At 35.0% G+C, this 13,671-nt stretch overlaps 1 protein-coding gene across 2 annotated transcripts in view; it reads left to right on the forward strand.

The window, feature by feature from the left end:
* STRN (striatin) overlaps positions 1–13,671 on the forward strand; it is a 98,358-nt gene that overhangs the window by 50,716 nt on the left and 33,971 nt on the right. For both annotated transcript variants that reach the window (XM_023619241.2, XM_070236448.1), the window contains 3 exons: positions 6,204–6,282; positions 8,817–8,984; positions 10,931–11,066. In XM_023619241.2, coding sequence (XP_023475009.1) covers positions 6,204–6,282; positions 8,817–8,984; positions 10,931–11,066 — 383 coding nt within the window. The remainder of the gene's footprint in view (positions 1–6,203; positions 6,283–8,816; positions 8,985–10,930; positions 11,067–13,671) is intronic.

A 13,671-nucleotide genomic window follows, 5' to 3' on the forward strand; every position in this document is an offset into this window, starting at 1 on the left:
GGAAAAATTCTGGAAATAATTCCTAACTCCAAGGTTTATTTTCTTAGTATACAGTACCTAGTTAGTACCTAACATCATTCTATCGATCATTCAAACTACCCATTCATCTGACAAATATAAAATATGTAGTGCTTGTCATACCCCGCACCAAATTCTGTGAATAAGATAACAGTGCCCTCTTGGATTTTTACAGGGAAGATAAGGAAAAGGTGGATTACGGTAAAATGACCTGTGTAATGGGGAAGTGTAATAGGTGTTATGGAGCATAGTAGCAGGGGAACCAAATCTAATCTTAAGTGGTCAACGAAGGCTTCTTAACTGGAAGTGATGTTTAAAGTTGACATCTGAAGGACAAGTAAAAAGTAGCCAGGGTGAGTGGACTGACTAAATTTTTGTTGCATGAGAGGTGGCAGAGGCAGAGTACTGGTGGTAAAGTCTCTGAGGTAGGAGTATGGTACATTTGAGAAACGAAATAACTGGATAGTAGTGGTAGGGAGGGAAGGAGTGTTTGTAGATACAGCTAGGGAGTTAGTGGGGGGTGGAGGGAGGAGGGAATGGCAAAATATGATATAAGGGTCTTGTAAAATATATTAAGGAGTTCACATTCTATCCTAGTAGTTATGAGAAGGCATTTGAAAGATCTTAATTAGGTCTCTTGTGATTGGATGTGCTCTTAGATCACACTGACTGGTGTGGAAGATGGGTTAGAAAGGAGCAGAGTTGGAGAGGGGGAGACTGGTTAGAGGACTCTTACAGCCACCTGGGCAGAGGAGGAAGGCTACCGTGACAAGGGTGCTGGTAGTGGAGTTGAGGGGAAGCGGGTTTGTTCAGGAATTATGTAGGAAGTAAAATCTGCAGAGATTAGTTCTTGTTTGGGTGTAGGGGATGAAAAAAAAGGGAGAATCAAAGATGACTCTCATACTTTTAGTAAAAACCCGCACCAGAAGTAAGTTTAAGAAATGGTGGTTTCACTTTTTGGATTTATTTGTTAGACGTTAAAATGAAGATGGCTGGTAGACAGTTGGATGTATGGGTTTGATATGTAGATTTGAGAGACATCAGCATATAGTACTGCTGATGCTTAAAGCCCTTGGAGTGGAACAGCTCACCCAGGGACCTTATGCAGAATGGGAGAGGACCTAAAATGGAACCCTGAGGAATGACAACGTTTAAAAAACTGTTAGAAGAATAGAAACCTGAAAAGAAAACTGATAAGGATTATCTTAATGGTAGGAGGAAACCAAGAGAAGAAGGATTTTCTAGAAGGTAGGACCCTTCAGTCCTATTGATTGATACCCAGAGGGCTGAAGAGTGACTCTAAGATTTAGTGACAAACAGGTCACTGAGAACTTTATCGTGAGCAGTTCTAGGAGAGAGGTGATACATGGACGTGAGTGGAAAATGAAGACTAAGTGCAGTCAACTTTCAGGAAGCTTAGGTTGTGAAGGTGAAGGAGAAGGATTAGAGGGCCGTAGCTGAAAGGACACATGGGTCAAGGAAGTGTGGATGTGTGTGTGTGAGATTGTGTGTGTGATGTGTTCTTAGAGGAGGAGCAAATACAAGGGAGAGAGCAGAGATGCTCAAAATAGGAAGGTATCAGAAGAAGTGATAGGGATTGGCTTCTAAACTTAGCTAGAGAATGGCAGGAGGAGCATGTCTTTTATTGTTACCAATAGAGAATATAGGAAGTTAGGTGATGGGCTTCAGTTTGGTGGTGGGTATTTAATATGAGATCGCTTTATGTATGAGACGGGTTTATCTGCTTAGAGGGCCTCAGGTTTAAGAAAGTAGAGAAGGTTTCAAATAATGAACAGGAGGACTAGGAAATAGTAGGATTGAGAAAAGCTGAGGGTCCAGTTGAGGTGTGTGATCATGAGTTTATATAGAAGACAAGAAAATTGAGAGCGCTAGCAAAGAATGGTTGAAGTGATAGACCATGAACTAAAACTAGACAGAGAAGGAAGTGAACACAAAAAGAGACTAATGGCTAAAAGTAAGGGGATAGGCTATGGTGTAGAGCAGGTGAGCAAACTTTTCCTATAAAGGGCCAGATAGTAATGTTTGGGCTTTGTAGGCCACATGTTGTCTCTTGCAGCTACTCAACTCAGCCCTCATAACATGAAAGCAGCCATAATACATAAATGAATGAGTGTGGCAGGCTGGACTTGACCTGCAGGCTGTAATTTGCCAGCCCCTGATTTAAGGTCCCAGTTAAATCAAAGAACTAGGGAACTGGAAGTATTGAGCTGGAAGGATATGCTCAGAGAGTGAGTTTGCGTCTGTGACAGTTCTTCATAATGACAAGATCTAAGTATGACAGCTACAGAGGGTGGTGGTTGTGGAGAGGCTGAAGTGGATCACCCACATGAATATTAACTTCACTCAAGATGATGTGAAAGTTTGCTTGCAGAGGAAGCATGTGAACCTGATTATCAAGGGATTTCTAGATGACAGTGATAAGAACAGTGACTAGGAGAGGGTAGAAGGTGGTGTATCCAAATAGGGTAAACCTTAAGAAGCAGGGATTTTTCCATTCTTTGTTCTTTTATCTGTTTACTGTATTTTTCCTAAAACTGATAATCCAGACAGTTTCTGGAACATTTTTCACAAAAAACTAGTTTTCCCTTTGACTTTTTTTTCTGTTTTGTTCCACTTCCAAACTTTCACATTTCTGCTTTAAGAGGATATTAATTCGAGTTATGTTAAAATCTGTTTATCTTCCATATTTGAGTTTGTCCTGTTTAATATTAGAAGCCAGATACTTATTAAAAATAGAATATTTTTATGCAAAATGACTTCTGCCTTTTAATTGAGATGTGTAGGCTAGCATTTATTTTTAATGTGATTATTGATATAATTAGAGCTACTTACCTTTGCTATTTGTTTTCTATTTGTTCAATCTGTACTTTTCCTTTTTCAGGTTTCTTTTGGATTACTCTAGTGTTTCTTATGATTCCATTTTTATCTCTTTTGCTGACTTATTAGCTATAACTCTTTGTTATTTTAGTGCTTGCTTTAAGATTTATAGTATACATTTTTAACTTATTATAGTCTGTCTTTAAGTGACAGATACCACTTCATGTATAGTATGAGAACTTTAAACAGTGTACTTCCATCTCTCCTCTCTGTCTTTGTGTAGTTGTTTTCATATATTTTACTTCTATGTATATTACAAACCACGCACTACGTTATTTTTGTTTCAACAGTTAATTCTCTTTTAAAGAGATTTAAATAATATAAAAAGTATATATTTCTGGTGCTCATCATTCCTTTGGCAGTAAGCTGGAACGGTCACAGGGCTCACCTGTTCGCATCTCTCCTCTCAAGGATCACTGTCCTCTGTTGCCTGATGCCCAGTGTCTTAACTTCCATCATCTGTTTTGTTTTTGTTTTTGTTTTGTTATTTTTGTTTTATAGCTGTTTCAAGCAGGAGGATAAATTGGGTCCCTATTATTTCAACTTGACTGGAAGTGCCAGTCAAATACTTTTAATATTACCAAGAAATTCAGCTTTTATCCACTTTAAAATTCTGACTTTTGTATAATGTCACTTTTTGAACTTGATAAGGTAAGAATGAATCTGATAGTTGATAACTACTCACTGTGCCTTTAGCCTGGATAAGGAAGTGTGGAGAAAATCAAGTTCACATGTGCAACAGCTCTTTTTCTTTTTTAACCTCAGGCTTTTTTTAAAGTCAGATGTTACCCAAGGAGTCAGATTTTATCCCTGTATAAGAATACACTTTTTTTTTTTTTAAGAGGGTGAGGATGCACTCTTGCTTGATTTGGCTTAACGTTTTTTATTAAGGTATAATTTACATACACTAAAATTCACCTTTTTAGTGTTTTCACAGACGCACAGAGTCTTGTTACTACTACCCTTTGCAGTCAGTCCTTCCCTCCCCAGTCTAATCCCCTGGCAACCACTAATCTCTTTTCTGTTCTGATGGTGTGCCTTTTCCAGAAAGTCATATGAATTCCAGAATTATACAGAATGTAGCCTTTTGATTCTAGCTTCTCTCACTTAACATAATGCATTGAAGATTTACACATGTTGGTGTGTATCAGTAGTTCATTCCTTGTTGAGTAGTATTCCATTGAATGGATGTACTGTACTTTGGTGACATCACTAGCTGCCAAAGTAGGCAAAGGCAGTTGAGTATATCTGAGGATGATATAGAAAGGATTTAGGCATATTTTGATGGGAAATTAGATGGCCTCAAAAGTTCTTTCACATCTAAAATTTTTTGTATTTTGAAATGCCAGTGTAATGTTCTTTCTTGCCAAGTAAAGGTTACTCACTTGACTTGAGAACGGGATATATTGGAACATACTGCGTTATATACACAATTCCTGAATTTGTGGGTCAGTGGAAACAAAATGTATTGTTTTTCCTTAGTATTGGGATACTGTTTTTACCTTGTTTTTTTTTAAGTATATCCTCTTTGAAGTCGTCCCAAAGTAGTCATCCTTTTTGAGTTAACTTAAAAACCCTTCTTTCCCCCCATCAACTCTACTGCTGTTTCTTTGGTATGTCACAGAGCTTGGCCTAGTTATTTTAGGAGAAAAATGAAAATGCAAAATCTAATTCTTATTTTTATTTGTATATTTCTCTGATTTCTCCTCATTGCAGTGATAGCATGTGGAGGAAAATAGATGAGCTGTGAAGTCAAACAGACGTGATTTGAACATTTACAACTGTATTGCTAACTTAGAAACCTTACAATTACCCTGTAAAACTCATCTTTCTCATCTTTAAAATGGGGATGGTAATAACACCTATCTTGGCGCCAGCACCGTGGCCAAATGGTTAAGTTCACGCACTCCAATTCAGCGGCCCAGGGTTTGCCAGTTTGGCTCCTGGGTGCGGACCTATGCACCATTCATCAAGCCATGCTGTGGCAGCCTCCCACATAGAAGAAGTAGAATGACCTACAACTAGGATATACAGCTATGTACTGGGACTTTGGGGGGAAAAAAAAGAGGAAGATTGGCAACAGATTGCCAGATGGCTCAGGCCAATCTTCCTCACCCAAAAAAAAAAAAAGTGCATACTTTGGGGGGAAAAAAGCTGTCAGCCCTGTCTAAAAAAAAAATAACACCTATCTTTTGAGGTTGTAAAGATTAACAGGGATAATGTGTATGTTTTTAACACAGCATCTAGAATACAGTAAATGCTTAAATATCATAAAACAAATTTTCCCCAGTCTCTCTCATATCTCCACTTGACACTGTAAACTATAAAGATCGCAGTTTCTTACAGTTTGATAAGGGCTGATGGAAAGTGTGAACTTTTTTGTATTTTTAAAGTTGAGCCATAGTGTAGTGTGGAAATTCTTTAGTCCAGACTTATCATAGAGAAGGCGTTTTTTATTTTACCACCTTCTTGAAAGGTTTCAGCTTCTACCAAATGATGAATTTAAGATTTACAAGGCTTAGAGGTTTTCATTCAAAGAATGTCTTAACAAGGATACATGAGATTTTCATTTAATAACTGATAAAGGAAATAGATTTGAGTTCAGATTATCTTATCTATCTACTCTTTACCAAACTGGCTTTTTTTTTTTTCCTTTTTTTTTTTTTTTTTAATACCGTCATTCTTGGGTATTTTGTTCTAATTCTGATGTGATGCTTCATAGTACTTTGGGCTCTTGGTGTGTGACTTGATTTGGACAGGTCTTTGTCCTGGAGGAAAATTCTCAGACTACCTAAATATTGGGGAAGTGTCTTTATTTTAGTTCTGCTACTGTCAGTGGCATCCAGTAGCAATAAGGAATTTATATTAGAGTTTTGTTATGGAAATTAGACTTAAAAACAGATTTTACCTTGTCCTAAAACAAGGTATACCTTACAGTGCAGTTTTACATTTTCTTTTCTTTTTTTTTAATTTTTAAAATTTTTTCCTTTTTCCCCCCAAAGCCCCCTGTTAACATAGTTGTATATTTTTTAGTTGTGGGTTCTTCTAGTTGTGGCATGTGGGATGCCACCTCAGCCTGGTTTGATGAGCGGTGCCATGTGCATGCCCAGGATCTAAACTGGTGAAACCCTGGGCCACCAAAGCAGATTGTGCGGACTTAACCACTCAGACATGGGGCTGGCCCCTACATTTTCTTAATCTTATAAATTTTTATTGGACATTTTTCATAAATCAAGATGCCCTCTAATGTATGTAACAAGTCAATTTTATGACTTAATGTTTTCCAGATGAAGGTAATGAAACAGAGATGCAGCCACAACAAAATAGTCAGTTAATGTGGAAACAAGGTCGACAACTACTCAGACAGTAAGTATGCCATGGTCAAACTAAAGGGGAGAAGCATATTTTAATGAGATTATTTTTATTTTGTATTTTCAATTCAATAGAATAATTTTATCTCATTATTATACTGCTGCTGTGAAAAAGCTTAATTGAATTACTGTTCCTTTTTCATATTAAATCCTCTTTCGCCTGTGGTGGAATTTATTTTTCATTAAATATTAATAAGAATTATCAAGAATAAATTCTCTTTCCATAATTTTAGCTTCATCAAAAAGGGTACAATTTTAAGCTTCTAAGTTTTATTATACACTTAAATTTATAGTTTAAAGAATTTTACACCCTTAAAGTTACTCTTTTCTTTGCATCTTTTGTACATGAATATACATATGCTTTAATATGTCTAATCAATATTTACATGTAATTTTGTTATGTTTTTAAGCTATTTTAAGTAGATTGAAGAACTAAAATTTCCCAAATGTACAAATATTGCGCTAACCTAGACTTCCTCCTCTAAGTGCATTTGAGACTGTAAAGAGGGAGCAAAGCTGGGTTGAGGTTTCCATGTCAGGCGGTGGGTGATACCCACTCACCAGCTCAGTGCCTGCTCCGTGCGCATCACGTTTGAAACTTGTATTCAGATAAGTGCCTCAGTAAAATGAAATTTACTACCTATTTTGGACTTTTGGGTTTGCTTGTGAATAGTCTAAACCTATGGTTTCCAGAGTGACTGCTTACCTGCCATTCCTTTTGACAACGGGAAGAAAATATTTAAATATCTCCTCATATCTATTTTTTATCTCCTCAAAGTTAGAAGAAAATGAGACTTCACTAACGTTTAATAAGTGAGTTTTCATTAGTGCCCTCACTTTGGTCTTAAATATAATTTATGCATTTTTCTTTTATAAATAAATAAGTGTTCTGAAAATGCTGATTTTTTTTTATGAGAAGTGGTTATCATAGCAATCCAAGAGATATTTTCAGAAACTTTAGAAGACTCATAATCTGCCCCTCAAAGTAAAGATGACATTTCATCAATGAATGAGGGAGTAACTATTTAGTGAAGGCAGTTTTTGAAGCAGTTGTCATGTGATTTTGTTGCCAAAGTGAGGTATGTATCAAATATTATTTGTTAAAAGTAGAAAAACATAACACCTTTGTATTAGTTTGCAAGAACAGCTGATTAAAGAAAGTTATAAATTTATTATCCAAATTCTAATCAAAACTTAAAATATTGGATAGAATTGAAAATGAGTATCTTGGGGCCGGCCTGGTGGCGCAGCAGTGAAGTGCACATGTTCCGCTTCTCGGCGGCCTGGGGTTCGCCCTTTCAGATCCCGGGTGTGGACATGGCACCACTTGGCCTGCCATGCTGTGGTCGGCGCCCCTCATATAAAGTAGAGGAAGATGGGCACAGATGTTAGCTCAGGGCCAGGCTTCCTCAGCAAAAAGAGGAGGACTGGCAGTAGTTAGCTCAGGGCTAATTTTCCTCAAAAAAAGAAAATGAGTATCTTGATTTGATAGGATGCAGTTTTTCCATTTTGGTCTCTATCTTTGTGAGATATTGCTGAGCTATAATAGCTATTAATACGAGATCTTGAAATAAACTGACCTTAGACTCGTCATCTTGTCCATCTTTGTTTTTTCTTTCATCTCATAGTCCTGATGCTTACTTTTAAGTTAATGCCTAACATTTGTCTATCATGTTTATTAATGATATTATTAATGACATTTGGCTTTTTTCATGTTCCTGCCACTACTTTTGGTCTTTTTTGGTCATCTTTGTTGTTAATAGATATTGAGTACCTTCCATATGCCAGGCACTGTACTAGGTGTGTCTCTTTTAGGGGAAAGAAAACTGAAGTTTGAGAGAATTAAAGTTAGGAAGAAAATGGCAGAAATGGGCTTTAGAACCAGGTCCAACTCTCAATACGAAGGCTCTCCTCTGTTTTCTGTGCTGCTGACTCTCTACAACCCCCGCACCCTGTGCACCCATCCCCCCCACATCCCACAGTTGAATTGTGGTCTATTTTTAGAGTTGTCTCAAGATACAAGCTTTTCTTCTGTAAACATGACCCTTTGGAACATACATCTTCTTGTACGTCATGGAGGAAACTATATATATGCTAGAAACATTCTAAGTCTCAAACAGTTGATCAATGACACTTTACATCAGATATGTAAAAAGACTATTAGTTATAATAATTACTATTATAAAGTAGTAATTCAGTAGAATCTAAGAGTGAGTTTACTCCAACTCTGCCTAGAAGAAAGAATGTGCTATTAGGTATATTAACGAACAGCTTCTTCTTATGATAAATTTAGTGAATGGTGTATTGTATAGTTCTTTGATTTTTCTCCGTGACCGTAGAGGCTGGTACTGCAAGAGACAGCTCCATCTGCAGCTGGAAGAGTATTTATTAGCAAGTCTTAGTAGCATAGTACTGTGGTGTGAAGTCTTATGCAGGCAGTGAATTTAAAGAAATACTTTGATTTACATATTAAGTTATAGAATACTGATTTCAGTGTGACTGAATTGTAAAGATCCTCTTCACACACAGGTATCTGCAGGAGGTGGGTTACACAGATACTATTCTAGATGTGAAGTCTAAACGAGTGCGAGCTTTGTTGGGCTTTCCAAGTGATGTCACTGACAGGGAAGATGACAAAAATCAGGACTCAGTTATAAATGGCACAGAGGCTGAAGTTAAAGAGACAGCAATGATTGGGTAAGTATTTTGTCTGGAAAGTGCTGTAGCTATAACTTTAGTTCTTATTAAATGTTTTTGGTTTTTAGGTGATACTTGTGATACTTACACTTTTAGATATTGCTACGGAAATAATTTAATTATAATAAAGTTTAGTAAAATTTAAAATTTCATTTGGTAGAAGATAACACATAGGAGTTAGAGTTATCATTTATGATTATTTTAAGAATATTTTTATTTAAGATATTTTTATTTGCTTGGAATTTATGGATTTAATGTAGATTTTAATATCTTGAAGCTCAGGCACTTACTATTAGAACTTCATAAAAGATCGTATTTGGAAATTCAGTTCAAATCTGTAAGAATGAAATTTCATTCCTGGTGACCGAGAAATCATATGAATACTTCAAATTCTTTAGAAGTAAACCTTTTTTAGCCTCTTTTGTTATCTAATAATGGTTTACTCATCTTTCCTGTGGATAATAACTATTTTAAGCATGTATTTTTAATTGATAGATCAAGTGAAAAATTCAGTAGCTGTTTGAAATACTTTGTTTTGCTTTTGGATAATGTATCATACAATTATATGTAATTCTGCTTTAAATGAACATGAACAGTTAAATGAGGAGATTCTTTATTGAAAAAAAATTTGGCATGATTCTTAAATAAAAAGCCAAAGAGTCAATGAAAGTCTAAATAGGATGTTGCTTTCTTTTAATGCATATTTAGGCTAAAAGAGTGGTTTTAATTGAACTCTATACATTTTCTAGTGAGAACATAGTTTCTATTATTTAGAACATAAGCTAAAATTATGGGATTTAGGTAAAGGTTCAAAAATATGACTTTATAAACAAATATCATTGGAGCCTTCTTAAATGTATTCATTAATAATTAAGACTACATTAACTTGTTTTTATAAATATAAGATGTAGATTGTTTCTGTGTGTAGACATACACAATGGAGGCATTATTCCTGGTTATATTTTTACCTAAAGGGTTAACTTAAGTCGTAATAAGACATTTAGAAAAGACCACTCTAGTTGTCTTGTGTTTGGGCCTTGGCCTGTCTTTTGAAACTGACAAGGGTATTATTCTGAATCTCTGATCTATGTAGAGATGGAGAATAGGGTGGAAAAAAACAAAAACTTAGCTCGCAGCAGATTTGAAATTTAAGATTTATCTGTTTTGGAAATTTTGTCCATAGTTGTGGTTAATTTTTTTCAGGAAAATACCTTCTTATCTAAAACATTTTCTAGTGAACCAGAGAGAAATCATCCTATTCTGGCCATTAGGAAATTCTTTACTAAATTTATTTTGAGGGAACTACATTCACATCTTATACATTTGAAAAGTCAGTCATTTCCAAAAGGTTAATGGTTTACTCACCAATAGGATCAAGTTTTGTGCTAATATTAATTTGACTAATATATTGTTTTTGGTAACTTCATTTGCTTTTTTCAGTTCTTTAGCTTTGCATCAGAGAAAAATGAATATTTACTAGTTATTTTCTTAGTTACGGAAACTTAGATGTCAGAGGAAGAGTTGCAGAGAGGGAAAGAATAGAGAAAAATAGAGGCACAGATAATGAGAAAAATATTTTTAAAAAGAAACTAAAATAAGATATAAAAATAATAAAATAAAAATATTTAAAAATAAAAATAAAGACTAAAAAAGAAATTAAGGTTGTCTTAAGGATCAAAATAATACTGAATCAGGAAGGGGAGTTCTTTACGTTAGATTATCGTTAATCTAAATATACATGATTGCAAAGTACTTTTAAAAGACTAACCTAACTTCCTATATTGCTTTTCCATGGACAAGTAATGGATAAGAGTCAATGTAGATCATAATATGGTTTGGGAGATCATAATTACAATATCAACAGAAGTTAGTGCAACATATCATGGCTTAATTCTTATATTGAGTTTAAAAAATTAACTGAGCAATATGTAAATGTTTTAAACCAGAAAATCCGAGTTAACAGATTCTGCCTCAGTGCTGGATAATTTCAAATTTCTTGAAAGTGCAGCTGCAGATTTCAGTGATGAAGATGAAGATGATGACATTGATGGAAGAGAGAAAAGCATCATTGATACTTCAACAGTGAGTTGGATGACTCAGATATAAACATTTTTAGGGACCATTATTCGTACTTTAAAAATAATCTATATCCGTCAACCTAAAACCATAACTTTTTTTCTCATTACTTTTGGGAAATTTAATCTAAAAGAGTTGTTAGTATTGATTTCAGATTCAAGAATATTTTTAGTATATCAGCTTTCTCTTAAAGGTCCTCACTCTTTGGCTTTTGGTTAATTCATTAGACATTTCAACATTTCTGTAGAGCTGGCGAATATGGTAAATGTCGTGGGTTGTAACAGCACAGTGTCATTGGTTGCTGTAAGACAATAGAACTGACATACCCGTTATGGTGCCTGATGGCGACTGGCATCAACTCTACTTGATGCAGTTTTTGTTTCTCTTGTCACATTGCTTTGGTAGACAGGTTTTCCAACCTTTCAGCACTCTTCCATTTCTTCTGACTTGGTTAGGGTTCTTCTGTAGTTTTGTTTAGATCTTCTTAAGTTTATTGACTTTCCCATGGTAGTTTCCTGAAATAAGAGTTATGTCTAAATTGCTTCTTTTCCCTTCTCTTCCCTTCTTCCCTCTCCTTTTTGTCCCCTCTCCTCTCTTTCCTTTTTCCCTACTTTTTCCCCTCTTATCCTCTCTCTCTTTTCCTTCTTCCTCCTCCTCCTCCTTTTTTAAAGTAAGAGATGAGGGCATACTTTGCTTTGTCTAGGAAAAGCTAGAAAACAAAGTTCAGGTTTCTTCTTTCATGTTTACTTAGGAAGAGGAAGGAGGAAAGTAGGTAATATAAAGCAGATTGGACCCAGAGTCAAAAGCCTTGGGTTTGAGTCCCAGTTCTGCCCCTAACAAGCTGTGCTTCTGAATCCTTCAGGCTTAGTTTTTTAGATGGTAATAAATACCCATCTTATTCCCAGAGGATTTTATGAGGAATAAATGAGACACTATATACGAAAATGATGTTTAATTATAAAGTACTCTCTAAGAGTAACTTCTCTGTTCTTTATGCCATCTGCTTCCAGCAGAGACTCTCAAATTATTACTTCCAGATTATTGTTTCCCTCAGCCACCGTTCAGTAGTATTCTGCTGATAACAGCCCTGCCATGGATGTTATTTGAACTTCAAGTAGTTAGCCCCATTTTTTTAATCCAAACAAATAGTAATAGTGTGTGTTTTAATTTACTGTAGTGAAAGAAAATGGCTAAACTTGTGTGATACCTTTTCTCTGTCCTAATCATTTGGAAATTTTGTGCTATCTTGTGATTTCTATGGGATGATTGCATCGAGATATTATTTTCCCATCAAAATACTTTATTCATAGGTCAGTGGTAAATAATAATTAATTATGATGCTTTAAGATTCTTTATTAGTCATTATATCAATTTAAATATTAAAAAATCGATAAGCTGATTATTGTAACTGTTAAGTATGGTTTTACTAGAAATTCCTAACCATACACTAGTTTCTTTTTACGTAATCAAATTCACAAATATTCTGTCTTCCATTTAGTGACGATCATAGCAATTCTGTGACCAAGCAATGAAGGCACAGCTAATGTAAACTTACTTAACCCTCCTCAAACACTTGGACTCAAAAACTTTTAGTTTTTCAGGAAAAAATATTTCTAAACAAATAATTGGTTTCTTTGTTACAGTTTTGCTAATTTTTATGGTATATTACATTAGTTTTCACAGCTGCAATCTAATAGCTATCTGCCAAAAGGACTTTAAAAATCTAACTGTACTTAACAGTGAATAAGCATTACTTAGAAGATTTATTGCAATGCTATATATAGAGAGAGAGTGGCCAGAAATTATTCTATTAAAATGTTTAGTAGAATGAACAGATTTTTTAAAATGTTATTTATTTATTCAAAATAGTTTAATAGATTCAACTAAGAAAGTACAGAAACATAAGGCTCTTTAGTAGCTGTTGGTTGTGTTTAGGCTATTATATAGTGTGATGTCTTCAAAAGCCACATGTGTTTGTTCTCCTTTCTTGCTCTTTGCCCTCTACTGGAGTTTGATGGTTCTTTGGATTACATTCTGGATCATCTTCCTCCTTCCCATCTCCTTCTCTTTCCTCATGATCCCTTATACATCTATATACCCTATATAAGGTCAACCTCTTCACTGTATTTTTCTTTACCATCACTATCAGCATTCTCATCTTTGTATTATTCAAGTGTAATAATGATCTTAAAATTATAATGCATATAAAAAAGTGATCATTTTCAAACTGTGTAAAGAATAACTTCAGCAGCAACATTTACTGTCCACATTCAGACACTTTAAGAGGAAAAAGTAATAGGATTAAGAATCATTAACTATTGTTTTAGTCACAGTATGAAAAATCCCATCCCTGTTTGTGTTATGCTTCTTCTAATGATTTTTGAAATGACATTTTATCTTTATTTCTAATCTTCTTGCCACCCTGTGCAACCCATAACTATTTTGTATTTGCCTTAATTTCTTAAGTTGATTCATAAGCTCATTGAAGGTAGGAGTGTAGTGGAACCTTAGATGTAAGGAAGAAAAATAATAAGTGATTATTACAACAAACTCCACTCCTTTCCCTTTACTAATCCTACTCTCCCTTGGTAACCACAGTTTACTTATCTTC

The sequence above is a fragment of the Equus caballus genome, chromosome 15, assembly GCF_041296265.1.
Source record: "Equus caballus isolate H_3958 breed thoroughbred chromosome 15, TB-T2T, whole genome shotgun sequence".
Taxonomy (NCBI): Eukaryota; Metazoa; Chordata; class Mammalia; order Perissodactyla; family Equidae; genus Equus; species Equus caballus.